The 19,004-nt window shown below is 42.2% G+C and overlaps 1 protein-coding gene across 3 annotated transcripts in view; it reads left to right on the forward strand.

Annotated features, from left to right (window-relative positions):
* The first annotated feature begins 3,718 nt into the window (after positions 1-3,718).
* Positions 3,719-19,004, forward strand: part of atr (ATR serine/threonine kinase) — an 86,001-nt gene continuing 70,715 nt past the window's right edge. Inside the window, exons 1-6 of one of the 3 annotated variants that reach the window (XM_033031909.1) lie at positions 3,719-3,939; positions 3,978-4,100; positions 5,869-5,960; positions 7,821-7,988; positions 9,994-10,886; positions 13,419-13,615. In XM_033031909.1, the coding sequence (XP_032887800.1) occupies positions 4,042-4,100; positions 5,869-5,960; positions 7,821-7,988; positions 9,994-10,886; positions 13,419-13,615 (1,409 nt within the window). In that variant the 5' untranslated portion in view covers positions 3,719-3,939; positions 3,978-4,041. Of the gene's footprint in view, positions 4,101-5,407; positions 5,504-5,868; positions 5,961-7,820; positions 7,989-9,993; positions 10,887-13,418; positions 13,616-19,004 lie in introns of all 3 variants that reach the window. The other 2 variants (XM_033031910.1, XM_033031908.1) reach the window with 2 other exon arrangements.

Below are 19,004 nucleotides of genomic sequence, written 5' to 3' on the forward strand. Positions count from 1 at the left end.
CCACCTGTAGTGCACATACAGGTGACGTCCGCACACCTCCTATACAGATTCTTAGAGCTTCCGCTTGGACTTTGTCCAACTCGGACAACACTGACTTAGATGCTGATCCATAAGCTATACTGCCATACTCTAGTCTGGATCTGATCAGTGATACATAGATATGTTTAAGAGATAATATATCTGCTCCCCACTCTAAACCTGCTAAGCAACTCATTACATTGATGGCTTTTTTGCATTTTCCAATTATTTTTGTAATGTGGACCCTCCATGTTAATCTGGAGTCAAAATGGACTCCCAGGAAACGGAAATCTTTTACTCTTTCCAAATTGTTGCCGTATAGTTTTAACTGGACATCCTCTTTAATTTTCTTCCTTGTGAAAACCATTGTCTTTGTCTTCTCTATAGAGAATTTAAAACCCCATTTCACTCCCCACTCTTCCACCTGGGCTAACCCTTGCTGCATTTTTTCCACGATAAAATCTATATTCTTCCCCTTTCTCCATAGGCTGCCATCATCTGCAAAGAGCGATCGCCCCATCTCTGGTTGAATGTTTGCAAATATATCATTGATCATGATTGAGAATAGGATCGGGCTTATCGCACTTCCCTGGGGAGTTCCATTCTCGACTACACATTTACTAGAGATGTCTGACCCTATTTTAACTTGGATATTTCTACCGTTAAGAAAATCCATTATCCAGTTAAAAATATTTCCTCCTACTCCCATTAAATGCAGCTTTATTAGAAGACATTCTCTCCACAACATATCATAAGCCTTCTCTACATCAAAAAATACGGTAACTACAGATTCTTTTTTAACTTGTGCTTTCCTTATATCATCTTCCAAGCACAGAACTGGATCATTAGTACCTCTCCCTTTTCTAAAGCCACTCTGATAATTAGCCACTATACCGTTTTCTTCCATTAGATGCATTAATCTTTCATTTACCATTCTTTCCATCAGTTTACACATGTGTGCTGTTAAAGCTATAGGTCTATAATTTACTGGATTACTTGCATCTTTCCCTGGTTTCCTAATAGGCACAATGATTGCTTCCTTCCACCTCTCCGGTATTCGCCCTTCTTCCCACACCTTGTTATATAGTGCAAGTATCTTTTGGAGTCCCTCCTCACTTAGATGCTTTATCATTATGTAACAAATATCATCCTTCCCTGGGGCTGAGTTCTTACACTTGGCCAGAGCTCTCTTTAGCTCCCCCAAATTAAATGGAATATTGTACTTGTCCTCTGTGATACCTTTCCTTTGTAAGGCCTCAACATTTTCCTCTCTTGTTCTTTCCCTACCTCTTCTTCCTTCATCTGACAAGTTGTGGGAGCTGTGAACCCTACTAAAAGTGTTAACCATTAGTTCTGCTTTGTCTTTATTTGAGACTACAGTTTGATCTCCATTTGTTAAGATAGGATAACTCCACTCTCTTTTATCACCTTCCATTTTTTTAATCATCCCCCATATCTCCCCTACCTGTATTGTGTTTCCAATTGAATCACAATACTTCCTCCAATATGCTCTTTTTGTTTGTCTTATAGTCCTCCTTACAATTGCCTGAGCCTGTTTGTGATTAATCATGTGTTGGTAGTTATGAGTTCTTTTTAATAATCTGAATGCTCTGTTTCTATTCACCACCGCCTCTTTACATTTATTGTCCCACCATGGCACAGCTTTCCTTTTTGATCTTCCTTTACTTTTAGGTATGGAAACTAATGCTGCTCTTTTGATACCTTCTGACAATTTATTCTCAAAGTTTTCTATATCTGTCTCTTCTTGTATCGGTTTTACATATCTATCACTTTCCTCCTTAAATTTCTCCCAATTAGCCTTTCCAAACACCCATCGTCCACTTCTGTTTTCTTTACTCATAGTTAAAGTAATATTTATTTATAATATATATTTATAGCACAGGATGATGATCACTTCCTATGGTACCCTTTTCATATACTTCCCAGTTACATTTAGCAGCAATCCTATTAGAAACAAGTGTAAGGTCCAACACAGACTCCTTCCCTGTCCTAACATCTACCCTGGTCTTCTTTCCATCATTTAGACATACTAGATTACCATCATTTAATAATTCCTCAATTACCTGTCCATTATTATCTGACTTTCCACTGCCCCATAATGTATTATGTGCGTTAAAGTCCCCACACCAAATAACATTAGATTTGCTTTGGCCTTCTACTTCCTGTAACTTATTGACCTCTAATCGCTTACATGGATTATAGTAATTTATTACCACTATTTCCTCCTCTCAGACCACACTTCTATTACCACATATACCTGTTCCTGCCCAATTCCTAATACCTTGTATGGTATCCCTTTTTTAATGAAAGTGGCACAACCCCCTCCTCCCCCATTTCCCCTATCACATCTCACTGCAACATAATCATATAGAACAAAATCTAAACTTGGTTTCAACCAGGTTTCCTGGATACATACGACATCTGGTTTTTCCTTCCTACTGTCTATGAATTGCTTAAAGTCTTGCCCATTGGCTAACAAGCTTCTTGCATTCCATTGTAGGATTAACATTAATATTATTAATCCACACATGTTGACTCTTGGCTCGCCTGGATACTGAGACCATCATGTATTTCCTCCCACTTCAATCCTGCCATGCCCAAGTGGTGGACTGCAGCCTTTACAATGATTTGGATCCTTTCTGTTTTGGATTTTGCTTCTGCTGTCGCATTTATTACTCCTGCTATAAATATAACCAGGTTTTTCTTTTCTTTCCATATACTCTTTTCTTATGGGCATAATGGAAACAATAAAAGAAAAAGAAAGAGTATATTGTTATATACCTTTTCTGGTTCCTTGTCTCCACTCTCATTGTCTCCACTCTCCGATCCACCAATATTGTTTTTCCTTCTTTTACGGCTGCTCTTCCTGGGGCTACCCCGTGTTCCCACGGTTTCCCACTCCTTCTCAACATTTCCTTCATTATCCTCTCATCCACTGGCCTCCATACCACTAGACCCACTCTCGCCTGTCATTTTGTAACAGCAGGGAATAGTGCCAGAGCACCGTTTACCGGACCTATACAGGCCGTCGGCCGATACCCCAATACAATATCTCCCTACTATTACTACTCAGTGTCTCCTCTCTCTCTCTCCCAACCTCCGCACCGGCGCGGTCCCTCCCTGCAGCTGCACTCAATCGACAGCCAAACTCGGGTCTCCCGGCCCGCGCTCTCCTGGACAGTTCGCTGTGACCAGTCCAGCCTCCTACTCGGCACTGGGGATCGAAACAACCTCTGTGTTTTGCACTCGGGGCAGGGCGAGAATGGCGGGGGGCGGCTCACGGAGCGCGGGGGAGTGGGCGTGGTCTGTATGGGGGGGCAGGCAGTGGGCGTGGTCTGGCGGGGGCACTGGGCGTGGTCTGGCGGGGGCACTGGGCGTGGTCTACACGGGGCACACGGGCAGTGGGCGTGGTCTGTAGCAGAGCATGGGGCAGTGGGCGTGGTCTGCAGGGGGCGCGCGGAGGGTCTGGAGGGCAGTGGGCGTGGTCTGCAGGCGTAGTGGGCGTGGTCTGGATGGGGCAATGGGCGTGGTCTGGATGGGGCAATGGGCGTGGTCTGCAGGCGCAGTGGGCGTGGTCTGGATGGGGAGCGGGGCCAGTGGGCGGAGGAGGTCGCGCAGGTGCGCGCTGCTGTGGGCGGGCTCATAAGGGCAGCATGTGAAACGTAGACGGCTCCTGACTGGGCGCGCTGGAACGTGGGCGGTGCTGGGCGACGAAGGGGGCGGCTGAGCTTTGGCGGGCTTTGCGCCTGTGGCTGGGGTTGGTTGGCTGGGGCTGGCCTGAGGACGGGGCTCAGCGGCCGTGCATTGACTGGCCAGCCCGGCGCCTGTGGGCGGGGACAGCAGGAGTCTGTCCGTGTCGCTGAGTTGATTTGCGCTGCTCCTGCGGCGGGAGATGGCGACCAAAGATCTTATAGCGATATAAGATCTTTGATGGCGACCGGTTGAGTGCGATTTACGTCAAGAGCTTCCTCAATCTGAGGCAGAGGTGAATCCTGCTGCAAGATGTGTGAGCAGGGGCTGGAGATGGCCTCTATCCTACCCGCCCTGCGTGAGCTGGAGAGGTGAGCACCACATTCATGCCGCTCGGTCCAGAGACCACCTTACTGGTTTACCTTTCATTTACATAGAAGACAGATGCCATAGTCCTTCAAGCCAGCACCGCCATTCAATATGATCATGGCTGATCAATATGATCTGAAATCAGTACACGGTTCCGGCCTTCTCCCCACATCCCTTGATTTCGTTAGCCCTAAGAGCTAAATCTAACTCTTGAACACATCCAGTGAATTGGCCTCCACTGCCTTCTGTGGCAGAGAATTCCACAGATTCACAACTCTGGGTGAAAAAGTTTTCCTCACCTCAGTCCCAAATGGCCTACCCCTTATTCTTAAACTGTGACCCCTGGTTTTGGATTCCCCCAACATCGGGAACATGTATCCTGCCTCTAGCCTGTTCAATCCTCTAAGAATTTGATATGTTTCTATAAGATACTCTCTCATCCTAAATTCCAGGGAATACATGCCCAGTCGACCCATTCTTTCATCATATGTCAGTCCCGCCATCCCGAGAATTAACCTGGTGAACCTGCGCTGCACTCCCTCAATAGCAAGAATGTCCTTCCTCAAATTAGGAGATCAAAATTGCACACAATACTCCAGGTGCGGTCTCACCAGGGCCCTGTACAACTGCAGTAGGATCTCCTTGCTCCTAAACTGAAATCCTCTTGCAAAGAAAGCTTTCTTCACTGCCTGTTGTACCTGCATGCTTACTTTAAGTGACTGAAGTACAAGGACACCCAGGTCTCGTTGCACCTCCCCTTCTCCTAATCTGACACCATTCAGATAATAATCTGCCCTCCCGTTCTTGCCACCAAAGTGAATAACCTCACATTTATCCACATTTTACTGCATCTACCATGCTTCTGCCCACTCACCCAACCTATCCAAGTCACCTTGGAGCCTCAAAGCATCCTCCTCACAGCTCACGCTGCCTCCCAGGTTTATGTCATTCGCAAACTTTGAGATGTTATATTTAATTTCCTTATCTAAATCGTTAATATATATTGTAAACAACTGGGGTCCCAGCACCGAGTCTTACGGCACCCCACCAGTCACTGCCTGCTATTCTGAAAAGGACCCATTAATTCCTACTCTTTGCTTCCTATCTGCCTTACTCGTTTACCTTTCACTGACAGATTTGCACAAGTTATCTTTCACTGAGTGGCCAGCTGCTGGTCCAGCTCTTGGTGTACTTTTTACTGACCAGTTTTGGACAAATTAACTTGTTAACTTTACATTGGTTGTGTTGATTTATTATTCTCAAGTGTTAAGAGCTATGATAAACTTTGTTCAGCTTGTTATCCAAGCAGATCATACCTACATGAATACAGCAGGTGGTGCAAAAGGGAAATTAAATAGCACAGAATATAGAGTTACAGCTGGAGAGAGTGCAGGAACCCAACGAGGTAAATTAGAAGGTTGGAAATATTTCCGTACTATATAAAAGTTCAGTTTGAGAATCTGATACTAATGCGGAAGAAGTTGAGGATGGTTAATTGTGCTTTCAGCTTTTGTATCTTCATCCCGACTTGAGAGGGAAAAAGAGAGAAAGATTGGTGTATTAGTCGTCCCTGATAATGTTGGCTGCTTTCCTGAGGCAGTGAAAAGTAGTCAATCGGTAGAGGGAGGGGGGAATGAGGAAAAGTTGGTTGATATGATAGACTGGGTTTGTCCACAATTCTTAGCATTTTCTTGTGATCTTGGGTCTAGCAGTTGCTAGACCGAGATGTGATATGTCCTGAAAAATTGTTTGTTCTTTTACTATAAACAGTGCCAGTCCAGAAGATTATAACACAGTGGTGCAGAAGCCAAGGCAGATTCTTTGTCAGTTTGTTGACAAGATGCTGACAGATGTTGATGTTGGTAAGTACCTCCACCATTTCCTGCGCAAAACATCTGCTGCCTACCCATGTGTACTATCCCAATCAATATCACACTCATCTTAGTTATCGAAAACTAGGTTATTAGAAAATATATTTATCTGTACATCCCATGCATGGATGATCTACTTTTGAAAGCTTTTACTGTATCTTGTTTAACTCAGTTTTTTGGCTGTGAAGAATTATTTGAGCAGGGCCATGTTCTACATTTAGTTCAAAATGTATTGGAAAACAACTTCTTACACTCTTGTGCGAGGAATACAGTATATATCATTTTATCCTTACACTCAATATTAATTGAAAATAAAAATTTGATATTTTCCTTCGTTGAGTCATACAGCAGTGGCATTTCCTCTCATATACTGACCAAGGTTTCATTCTGAGCTAGTCCCATTTGCCTCTGTTTGGCCCACATCCCTTTACACCTGTTTCTGTGTACATGACCAACTGTCGTTTAAATGTTGTAATTGCACCAACTTCCACAGCTTGACCTTCGTGAAAAGTTACCCCTTGGGTTACTTTTAAATCTTTCACATCTTAAATTTAGTGTCTCCTGTTTTAGACTCCCCTACCCTGGGGAAAAATGACTGACCATCCATCTAATCTCTGCTCCTCACGATTTTATTGACCCCTGAGAGGTTAACCCTTGGCATCCTACACTCCTGTGAAAACAGCCCCAGCCAATCCCACCTCGCTTCATAACTCAACACCTTCAGTCCCGAGAACATCCTTGTGAATGTTTGCAGCACCCTTTCCAGATTAATAATATCCTTCCTATAGCTGGGTGATGAGAACTGTTCACAGTATTCCAAGTGTGGTCTCTTCACCAACTTGTGCAGTTGCAACATGACGTCTCAACTCCTGTATGAAATGCCCTGATCAATGAAGGCAAGCATTGCCTTCATCATCTACTACCTGTGTTGTCACTTTCAGGGAACTGTTACTTGTACCCATAGGTGTCTCTGTTCTACACACTCTCCAAGCCTCTACCATTTATTGTGTGAGCCCTGCCTAGTTTAACCTCTGAAAAAAAAATAACACTGCACATGTAAGAGTTAAATTGCATCTGCCTTTTCCCTGCTTTCATATGGAAAAATTGCAAATTCTCCAACAAATGTGAAAGGAAATATTTAGTCCAGTTTGCAGTTGATGTGTGTAAGAATGAACTGCAGATGCTGGTTTAAACTGAAGATAGACACAAAAAGCTGGAGACAGGCAGCATCTCTGGAAAGAAGGAATGGGTGTCGTCTTGGGTCAAGAAGTCTGAAGAATGGTCTTGACCCGAAACGTCGCTCATTCCTTCATTCCAGAGATGCTGCTTGTGGCACTGATTTGCTCCTGCTTTTTGTGTCTATTTGCAGTTAATGTGGTTTGAATTTGTTGTTGAAAACTATAATTTTTCTGAAAATTATGATTTTTATGAATGTTAAAAATTGCCATTCTCAGATATGTGATAATTTGCTACATTTTGTTTTGGCTTCCAAAAGCATTTAAAAGTAGGTATAAATTGTAGGTGTTTCTTGTAAATTACCTGTTTACATTACATTAAGATTTTTAAAACTCTCAATTCCACGTGTTCCTCAAGCATCAATGAATTTTGTCGTAGAAAATAAATTGATATTTCATCGCATTCAAAAATCAGATGATATGACACTTTTGAAGCAAATAAATTAGTTGCAGATAGCAAAAATCTCATTCTTTGCATCAAACAACCAGCTAACAGCATCGAGCAACAGTTGTAAACAATTATGTTACCAAAGCTTTACTCATATCTGAAATAATAACAATGTAGATCCAATTTTATATCTTTTAATAATTAATGTTATCCTTTTTAAAATTTCAGTTGCTTTGGAGCTTTTGAAGAAAACAGACTCTCAGCCAACATGTGTGATGTTGCTAGATTTTATTCAACATATCATGAAATCTTTCCCTCTTATGTTTGTGAGCGCTCCGCAAAAGCCAACCAAGGAAATTCAGCGGCTCAGTAGTGATGATGAGTGCAGTTGCATTGGTGAGTGTACATAGAAGTTACAGAAAATTTGTGTATTTATTGATGTACTGGAAATCAAATATTGTGTGGTAATGTGAGGACAATGATGTGGCTGTCAGCACATCAGTGGAGAGAATCTTACAGTAACGTGTGAGTTAAAGGGCTGTCCCACTTGGGCGACCTAATCCACGAGTTAAGAAGAGTGTCATCGACCTTCAAGCTCGAGGGCATCCGCCTGGAAAGCCTCGAGCTGGATCGACCGTCCGCATTGAAACTACGAGCTGGATCGACCGAACAGCAAGCTGGAGCGACCGACCCCGCGCGCGTGCGCGCACACCACACACACACCACACACACACACACACACACACACACACACACACACACACACAGCGGGGGAGAGCTCTCTGTGCGATGAAGAGGAAGGTAAAACGGCTGCACAGTAACAGTAAGTCCTTTAGAGAGTGCGGGGCAGAGGGGGGAGAAGGAGTAGAGACACTTTCAGGAAGTATAATAAAGTTTAGCAGCCATTTTACCTACTGGTAGGTCTTCCTTGGTCATTAAAACACTAATGAGCCAATCAAAATGCCCGGACAACGAAGGAGATTGCCTACAGCTGCCCTCGACTGCCTGTAACTAAATAGCGACCCCGCTCCACTGAACTAGAAGTTAAAAAAGCCATGCCGACCAAATTTTACGTACGGGAATTTTTTCCGCGTCGTATCTGAGGCCATGAGTATTCGGGAACTTCCCTCGAGCATGAAGGAGAGTTCCAGCGACCTCATAGGACCTCCTAGGATCTCCTAGGACCACGTGTCGCCCATGCTGCATGTTTGAAGGTCGAAGACACTCTTCTAAACTCGCAGATTAGGTAGCCCAAGTGGGACAGCCCCTTTACATATTGCTTAGGTATATGCTCTTATCCACCTTCTACCCTTGAAGGAGGCAGTTTCAAGGAATGATATGTTGTCTGGGCTCTTAAAAATAGCGGAGTCAGGGAATGTGGGGAGAAGGCAGGAACGGGGTACTGATTGGGGATGATCAGCCATAATCACATTGAATGGCGGTGCTGGCTCGAAGGGCCAAATGGCCTACTCCTGCATCTATTGTTTATTGTCAAGCATAAGGCCTAGAATTAAACTATGGATCAGAAATGGGAACAAAGTAAATTGAGTGTTTGCGAAGCATCCAGTTTTTGCTCTCAAAAGTTCGATAAAATACACTTTAATGCATTCCTACTTTGTCGAGTGGAGATTGTCAACAATTGTAACCATTGCAATATGGTAAGGATTAAGGCATCACTTCACTGTTTCCTTATGTAAATATTATATCATTGCAAATTTTGAATTTTTACCCTGTTGGTTATTAATGACAAATTTGACTATTAAGGCAATTTATATAATTTGTAGTTTATTATTGCTCCCATGATTGACCCAGTTTACACCTGAGGGTACTGATTTATCTGTTTTCAAATGGGCACACTGGTGTTCAAAATATTTACAAATTATGAATATCCTTTGGCAACTCGTTGCTTCTTGGTAGTTTACCGGAATACTGAGAGGAACACCATTGTGCTGAACCACCCTAAAGGAAATACATGGGACAATGGGGTTGATGGGGGGGTTCTCAGAGAGTCAGCATGGACTTTGTGATTGAATGGCCTCCTATGTCATAAAGATTTCTGAATATAAATATGAATGTTTTGAATTTCAATAAAATATCATAAATCATAAAATGTTCATACTTTACTCTTCTTTCCAATTGCACTCATTCAACCCTATTAAATATGTTTGTCTCCGATAGTTATTGAATTACTTAGAATTCAGCTTAACTGTTCCTTGCTGGCTAATATTTGTATTGAACATCTTCCCAGTGCTATCATTTAATTGTCAGCATGATATTCATGCTGTGGTGATTTCACTGTACAGCCTGAATGTAGACTAAATTTAAGCTGCTTAATAAGACAAAGTTTATGTTTGTTTTGTTTCTGTGATTTTGATCTGATTATATCTATTTGTTCTTAAAGATTTCAGCAACTGGATCATTACCAGGCTTCTTCGAATTGCTGCAGCCCCAAACTGCCAGACACTTCATAACTGCATTGCAAAAATAATAATTTCTTTGCTGTGGCTGTTTAAGAACAAGAATCCCTTCATATTTGGGGTACAAACCAAGGAAATGCTCGGCCTCTTCCAAGATCTAACCTGTCTGTCGGAGAAGAGTGTAATGATGCATGAGTCATCTTTGTGGCCATTTACGATTGATCGTTTTATTGTGGCTGTCAGAGAACATCCAGGATATTTAACCCCCGCACCACTTCAGCTGAACTCTCTGTTACAAGTAGAATTACTGGAGATCATATTACTGAGAATTTTATCTTCGATACTTTCAAATGTGTTTTGCAGAAGGCAACGACTTACCTTATGGGAAATAAGCTGCTCGCTTTTAGATCATGGCAGTCCCAAGATTAAGAGTATTGTGATAGCCCTGTCAGCAAAACTAATAAAACTTGGAGGACCACCACCAGAAGAATTGTCAAATATGTTTTTTACAAGTTTTGTTGATCTTTTGCTGTTGTTTAAGGAAGCTGACAGAGCTGAATTGGAACTATATGAGGAGCCATTTTCAGAATTGGTCAAAGCACTCTTTCCAGTCAATACGGAGCATCTTGCAAGCTTGCATGTGATAGAACCATTTAACCTTAATATGTTTATGGATAAATTAAGTATTTTTATAGGCGATGGACTATTGAAACACATTGATTCTGATAAATTAAGATCAGCTTTATGCCATATATTCCAGCACTTTCTGATGTTTACACCTCCCGGAGTTGTGTGTGCAACACCAATACAGAAACACCGTATACATTTGATTTGCGGAGCTGTAACTGAAATGATAGGAACCCAAGCTAAACAAGAGGTAATTTTTAAACCTTGAATTCTTGCATTTTCACAATTATGTATCTTAATTGGCAGGAAGTGTGCTAATGATTTACTTGTAATGGTTTGTCAAGAACGTCTTGTAATCTGTAATTTGAAGTCACAGACATGAAAGGTTCGTCTCACCTCTGACAGATATCATGATTGCTGATGTATTACTTGTTCTCAGACAGGAGAGACAGAATAGCACAGGCAGAAGTTCCGCTATTCAGATGAGGTGTTTACATTGATCCAGTCAACGCCTATTAATTTTAGTGTAACTAAAAGATCATGTGGCATCAGGATAATTCTATTGCACTTGTAACCTTCCTATTTAATCAATGATCCCAAAATAGATTATCTTTGCAATCTGTTTATCTCTTATTGTGCAAATTAGCTGTAGCTCATATTTAACGTTATCTGACTAATCTTGCTCATTTTCACATTTGTCAGAATTCACCCCCCTCACTCCAGACTTAGGAAACTTAGCAAGAAGTTTCCTTCCACGATGCCGAATAAGAACGAACAGAATAGTTTGTTATATGTTATGCTTTTCCAAGGAGAAAAGACAGTTAGTTGTATAAATGCAAGTCGGCCTTTACCATAAAAAATACACTTAAAAAGCTCTTCTATTTAATCATTGCAGTCAACACTTTGGAGTTTCTGTTGAAACATTTGATCTCTCCAGTAGTGTAATTTAAGAACCATAATCAAATTTCAGCAAATAAAAGGGGAAACATGACAGTCTTGTACAATTACAAGAATTGGACAATAAATGTTCAATGAAACATCTAAATCATAAAAAATTTATGTTGACTCATCTTGCATACATTGTCAAATTTATGACATTTGTCAAATGCTTCAAAGCATAAGATTCACCCTGATCTTGTGATGAGAATAACAGGTGAGATTTACAATGCTCTGAGTAAATTTAAATAACTTCTGGGGTCTTCTGATTACTCAGTAAATCTGGAAATCTCGAAGTCACTGTTCAAATTTTTTCCTTTGCAGCCTATTTTCTATTGGTACTTTTCCAACATACCCAGTATTGAAAGCCTTGTAAGGAGATGATGTTGCTATCTGAAGTATAACTTGACCAATAAACATAGCAGAAGAAATTGACGTTTCTACTTCCAGGTTTAAGTTTGCTGCCAAATAATGTTTCTGACATTTGACATACGATTTTATCTATATAAAGTTTAATTCCTTCAGAATTTAAATAGAAAAAGAAAATATTTATTTGTCCATTGACAATGAGTTGTGGTTCAAAAATCCATTCAAAATAAAAATGCTGTATGATGTTGTCAATGTCAGGAACGTGTCAGTGTTTTTGTTGCTGTCTGTAAAATCAGAGCAGTCATTACAGGCAGTGCCTGGTTTGCATAAAGGTTCATTTCTTGAGAACTGCGCCTGCCAATTCTCTTTTGGTAGAAAAGTCAGTTTCCTGCAACTACTCATTGTCTCGTGCACCTGACATAATTCTGTCACTACTTTATTGAAAAACCACCCCAACGGTACCCATAATTAGATCCATGGAATATACTGTATCCAGTCATTAATAAATCCCATTTAAAATTTTTTTAATGACTATTGCATGTTTGAAAAATGTATTAATCAATTTGCATAGAATCCAATTTCCATAAATTAGATTATTTGTCACCCAGGGGGAGCCCTGTGCTTGCATCTATGCCTGATAGTAAATAATCAGTGAATCATTTTTGATCATGGGCTAAAGTGACAAGTGTTGAACCAAAACAAAAGAACTTGATGTGCCTTATTAAATAATCCCATAACCTTCAGACAAGGAGTTGAGCCCCTGCATTGGATGAGGTTTTCTGGCAAGAAACATTTTCTAAGAACTTTCTGTTGAATCAACCACGAATCCCGATCTGACAAGCTGCTAATCAACTTCACTACTGCATCGATAGTGATTATTAGGCCACGTGGAATTCTTGGCACAGTCTCCAGTTCATACTTCTGTTGAGAATGACTTTATCTTTTCTTTGTGTCTCCCTCTAATTCCAGTTGAAATTAGTTGTCATTAATTGCCAATGTAATAGTAAAATTACACATTGCTAAGGCATGGCACATTGATGCACCAGCACAAAACACGGGGTTGTGAACTAGACATTAAATCTGGTGTGATGTTTTATTATTTTATTCAATACATCGTGATAGGTCACCCGGCTCTGCTTCTGAATAAGTTTAAGATTGATCTGAGTTTGGTATCAGCTCCATCTTAGCTTGGATATATACTCATAGTTCTCTGGGGTAGACTTCCAAAGATTCACTATTCTCTTAGTGACCAAGTTCCTCGCCTCCGCCTGAAACTATGTGGGTTTTGCCTCAATAACATTACTTGTCCTTCTGAATTGCAATGAATATAGTCTTGACCAACGACCTTGTCAGACAATCTATTTCAAAGGATACGCAAAGTGTCAGCAGCATGATGCTGATTATAGTAAAGTGCAGTTTTCTTTTTATACAGGGCTGCTTGTAGTTACATGTTGTAATTTGGTGCATTGTGTTTCAGTATTTGTTGAGTTGCTTGTATATAGCAATGAGAATGGAAGGAATTGATGTCATGCGCGAAACATATAATTGGACCAAGACACAATCAACAGGGGTTCCAGAAACACGTGGAGAAAGTAGCAACGATGAAGTTCCAGAGAAACGGCCACGTATGAGTTTTGCAGCACAAAAGTCATTACACCCAGTCAAGCCAGCTGAGTACGAACTATATTTCTCAAAATCCATTTACTATTTGTTCTTCTTTACTTATTCTATTTTGTCAACCTATAAATGATTTAACCAGTGTGAACGATGAATATCAGACTTGGTGTATGAAAAGTGCCTGGAGAGTATCGGTGAACTAGTATAGTATGGGTATTCTATACTCTCAGTATTTGGAGAGTATGGGTGAACTTTCTCTTTGCATCCACTGAAAGAAAATATGTCATCTAAAACTTGTCATAAGCAAATTCGTGTGGCACTGAATAATGGTATGTGTTGTCAATAACTTTTCAAGCATTCCATGTTCCTTGATGTATCAAGAGGATTAATAAGGGCAGCGCAGTGGATTTTGTCTACATGGACCATGGCCTGGTCTTTGCATCGTAGGCTAGTCTGGAAGGTTCTCGAGCCCCCATTCGCTGTAATGGTATTTCAGTCACAGTCACAGAGGCCGACGTCAGAAAATCCTTCAGAGGGGTCAACCATCGAAAAGCGCCTGGACCTGATGGTATACCCTGTCGTGTTCTAAAAACCTGTGCGGACCAACTGACTGGAGTTTTTACGGACATTTTCAACCTCTCACTTCTGAGGTCTGAGGTTCCCACCTGCTTAAAAAGGGCATCAATTATACCGGTACCCAAGAAGAGCAAGATGACGTGCCTCAATGACTATCGACCAGTGGCACTAACGTCTGTGGTGATGAAGTGCTTTGAGAGGTTGATCATGGCACAAATCAACTCCTACCTCGACAAAAACCTGGACCCTCTGCAGTTCGCTTACCGCCACAACAGATCAATGGTGGATGCGATCTCGCTGGCTCTCCACTCCGCTCTGGACCACTTGGACAACAAAAACTCGTATGTCAGGCTGTTATTCATTGATTACAGCTCGGCATTTAATACAATTATCCCCTCCAAGCTGGTTACCAAACTCGCAGAACTGGGTCTCTGCGCATCCCTCTGCAATTGGATCCTCGACTTCCTAATTCACAGACGACAGTCAGTTGGTATTGGTGGAAATGTGTCAGCCTCAATAGCAATCCGCACGGGAGCACCACAAGGCTGCGTGCTTAGCCTCCTGCTGTGTTCACTCTATGCTCATGACTGCGTGGCCGGTCATAGTGCGAACTCTATCATCAAGTTCGCTGACGATACCACTGTTGTGGGACGTATCGCTGATGGGGACGAGTCAGAGTACAGAAGTGAGATCGACCGACTGACCAGATGGTGCCAGCACAATAACCTGGCCCTCAACACCAGCAAAACCAAGGAACTGATTGTGGACTTTGGAAGGGGGAGGTTGGGGACCCACAGTCCCGTTTGTATCAACGGGTCGATGGTGGAAAGGGTCAAGAGCTTCAAATTCCTGGGCATGCATATCTCTGAAGATCTTTCCTGGTCCGAGAATACTGATGCAATCAGAAAGAAAGCACATCAGCGCCTCTACTTCCTGAGAAGATTACGGAGAGTCGGTATGTCAAGGAGGACTCTCTAACTTCTACAGGTGCACAGTGGAGAGCATGCTGACTGGTTGCATCGTGGCTTGGTTCGGAAACTTGAGCGCCCTGGAGCAGAAAAGACTGCAAAAAGTGGTAAACACTGCCAAGTACATCATCGGCTCTGACCTCCAGTCCATCGAGGGGATCTGTCCCGGTCGCTGCCTCAAAAAGGCTGGCAGCATCATCAAGGACCCACACCATCCGGGCCATACACTCATCTCCCCACTACCTTCAGGTAGAAGGTACAGGAGCCTGAAGACTGCAACGACCAGGTTCAGGAACAGCATCTTCCCCACAGCCAACAGGCTGTTAAACTCGGCTCGGACAAAACTCTGAACATTAATAGCCAATGATCTGTTTATTTGCACTTTATCAGTTTAATTATTCATGTGTGTATATATTTATGCAATGGTATATGGACACACTAATTTATTCAGTGTTCCTGCCTACTATGTTCTGGTGTGCTAAAGCAAAGCAAGAATTTCATTGTCCTATCAGGGACACATGACAATAAAACTCTTGAACTCTTGAACCAGATCACATGGAATTGGAGGCCTGTGACTCATGGTGTGCTGTGGGGATTGGTGCTGGGTCCATTGTTGTTTGTTCATGTACACTAACAATTTGGATGACAGTGTAGTTAACGCTGTTAGTAAACTTGCCGATGACACCAAATTTGGTGGCATCGTGGACAATGAAGGAAGGTTTACAACATAAACTAGATCCATCGAGAAGGTAGGCGAAGAAATTGCAAATGTAATTTAAAAAACAAAAGGACTAAGTGCTGGAGTAACTCATCAGGTCAGGTAGCCTCTCCAGAGTACATGGAAAGGTGACATTTCAGATCGAGACCCTTATTTAGATTGATTGGATGGGGGAGAAGAAAGCTGGAAAAGGGAAGAGATGGGGCAAAGCATGGCAAGTAACAGGTTGACACAAGCGAGAGGGATTTTTTGATGGTTGTAACAAAGGTCAGCAATAAGAACAATAGGTGTATAACAGGTTTGAAGAGTTGTGAATCGTCACCTTTCCATGTTCTCCAGAAATGCTGCCCGACCTGCTGAATTACTCCAGCACTTTGTGTCCTTTTGTGTATTAATCAGCATCTGCAGTTCTTTGCTGCTACACATGGAATTTAACTCTGACAAGGGTTAGACGTTGGAATGTAAAACCAGGGCAAGACTAACTCAGTAAATAATAAAGCCCTGGAGTGTGTTGTAGAGCAAAGAGATTTAGCAGTGCAGGTGCATGGTTCCCTGAAAGCAGGCACGTGCTGACTAAAATTATAAAAAGGTAATTATTAAATGTAAATAGTAAAGATTTCCAATTCAGTATTTGTTATTAAATGATTATTATTTTAATAATCGATCTTAGGTATGCATAATTCTTCCGTACCTATCATACGCAGTACGCGTAATGTGCGTAACTATGTTCAACTCGCGTGCCGTGGACGCTGCTTCAAGCCTTCACTTACAACAGGCAATAAAGGCAGTTGAAATCCTGCCTTTGCACCGTGGACTGCATGTATGGTGCTGCACATGCCTACAGGAGAGGAGACCAATCTGCGCATGCGCGGTTTTATAGATTTTTAAAAGTCGACTGACTACAGGACCGATCTGCACATGCGCGGTTTTACGATTCTCTGCGCATGTTTTCACGTTTTCTGCGCTTGCGCGGATCTTTCCGGTATTTACACGTCGACTGACTGCCTAGTGCCTACCCTGAGTAATTGCTCATGGCACGTGCCTGCCTGAAAGTAATGAGTTGAATGGACATTATGGAGAAGAATGCTGTTTGTTTGACATGCTTGCCTTCAATGGGAAGTGATTGAGTACAAAACTTGGAACATCATGAAGCAGCTGTTCAAGTTGTTGGTTATACCACACTTAGGTACTGTGTGCAGTTATAGTCACCCAGCGAAAGGAAGGATGCTGTTAAGTTGGAAAGGGTGCAGACAGTGCCGGATTTAGGTGAAGAGAGGCCCTAGGCTATTCCACTTGTGAGGCCCCTCCCAATACCCCACCCCCAAGACTAGAGGAAGATGGAAGAGTCCACCAGATTGACACCGATGTGCAGCCGAGCGTGGCCAATGCGATAAGGGGCTGGAAAGCCGCACCATTGATTTATTTATTTATTTATTGCCAGCGCTAGTGTCAAGTTATCGGCTTAAAACACTATTATTCTGAAATGGAGGGCAAGGAAAATTACTGAAGTGTTTGTAGCGGCAGATTTTCATATCTTTCGGGAAATTAACTCCATAGGGATAAGGGGAATATCTTCGATACGCATACGAGCTCATTCACAGAGATCATCAGAGCTTCTTCACAGATATGGCTTCAAAACACAGTATTTTGATGAAAAAATGTTTTATTGTTGATAGAAAACAATAAGATACATCCAAATTTCTTCCGATATTACTGCAATCCTCATCGAACTTAAACATTGAAAACTCCTCGTGTCTCCGTTACAATTCACATGGTCTCCTTTATGGCTCGCCTGGCCCGCATGATCTGGCATGGCTGGCATGGTCCCGCATGGTCGAAGGTTTAACCTTCTTCCTCCTCGCTCCAAACTACACTAAAAACTAAACTTCTGCGCAAGCATCTTAGCTCCAAACACACCCAAAAACACGTCATAAATCCCACCCACAATATAACAGGCAGTCTAAAATTTAAAGGCACATGCCATCATCAATGACATGCAAAACAGGCCAAATGGCCACTACAGTGGTGTTTGGAGACTACAGTGCGTTCTGACAGCATATGTAAGAAAGGCATATGACAGTGTGAAAAATATTATACTCCAGACCCGTACGAAGCTGTTCAAAAAGGGGGGTGGCATGGCAGGATTACAAAAAATGTATGTAAAATAAGTGCGCACAGCGCATATCACAAGCGCGAAGCTCAAAGTCCCTTGCGGCCGTGGTCCAGGGCCCGCTGGAGTTTTAGATTCTCTCTGGTGCATACTGAGCCTTAGTTTGGAGCATTTTTGCACCAAATTTATGAGCACTATTTCAGAAATAATTTTGGTTGAGTCAAGAGTAAAGAGTGGGTGGAATGGGATGATTGGGGTCATTGGTGTATACATTTAAAAAAATCAAGAATTGAAGTTGTCCTTGTTTTAATAATCAAGATATACTGTAAAATGTAATGTAAAATGTTATAAAGGAGCATGCAAACACTGCAAATAGAATACTAAGTTTTTGCAGTAAAACTTTTTTTAGAAAATTTGTGTGTTGATTTGATTGCCTGTTACTGTTCGACTGTGTTAGTGTGCGCACATTAAAAATATGATGCAAAAAGAAAGTCGCAAACTGGAATTCATATTTTTCAGTATTGTTATCAAGGAAAAGAAAGCGGTTCCAATTGTTATCAAGGAAACGAAAGCAATTGCTCTAAAACCTACCTTAATTATCTCACTAAAGATAATCCCCCTTTCCCTCTCCCCTTTCCCCCCCTCCTCCTTCCCCCCCTCCTCCTTCCCCCTCACTCTCCCTCCACCTCTCCCTTCCCATCTCTCTTTATCCCCCCCCCTCTTTTTCTCGCTCCCCCTCCCCATTTCTCTCTCTCCCCTCCCCCTTTCTCTCTCTCCCCCTCCCCCTCTCTCTCCCCCTCCCCCTCTCTCTGTCCCCCTCTCTCTCTCCCTCCCATGCAGCAAGTCTCCGACTCCGCGGCGAAGACACTGCAGCCCCCCCCCAGCCTGGAGAAACGGGCACTACCGCAACGGAAAATGATAAAAAAAAAATAACCTAGGAGCCAATTTATTATGTTATAAAGGCACTGTGTAAATGTCAATAAGGTGATTCGCATGAGGAAACTCCATAATCTCAGCCATGCAATCTCCCCCAAAGAATCTGTTATATCTTTGTCAGAGGCAGGTCAAAGTTGC

The sequence above is a fragment of the Amblyraja radiata genome, chromosome 13, assembly GCF_010909765.2.
Source record: "Amblyraja radiata isolate CabotCenter1 chromosome 13, sAmbRad1.1.pri, whole genome shotgun sequence".
NCBI lineage: Eukaryota > Metazoa > Chordata > Chondrichthyes > Rajiformes > Rajidae > Amblyraja > Amblyraja radiata.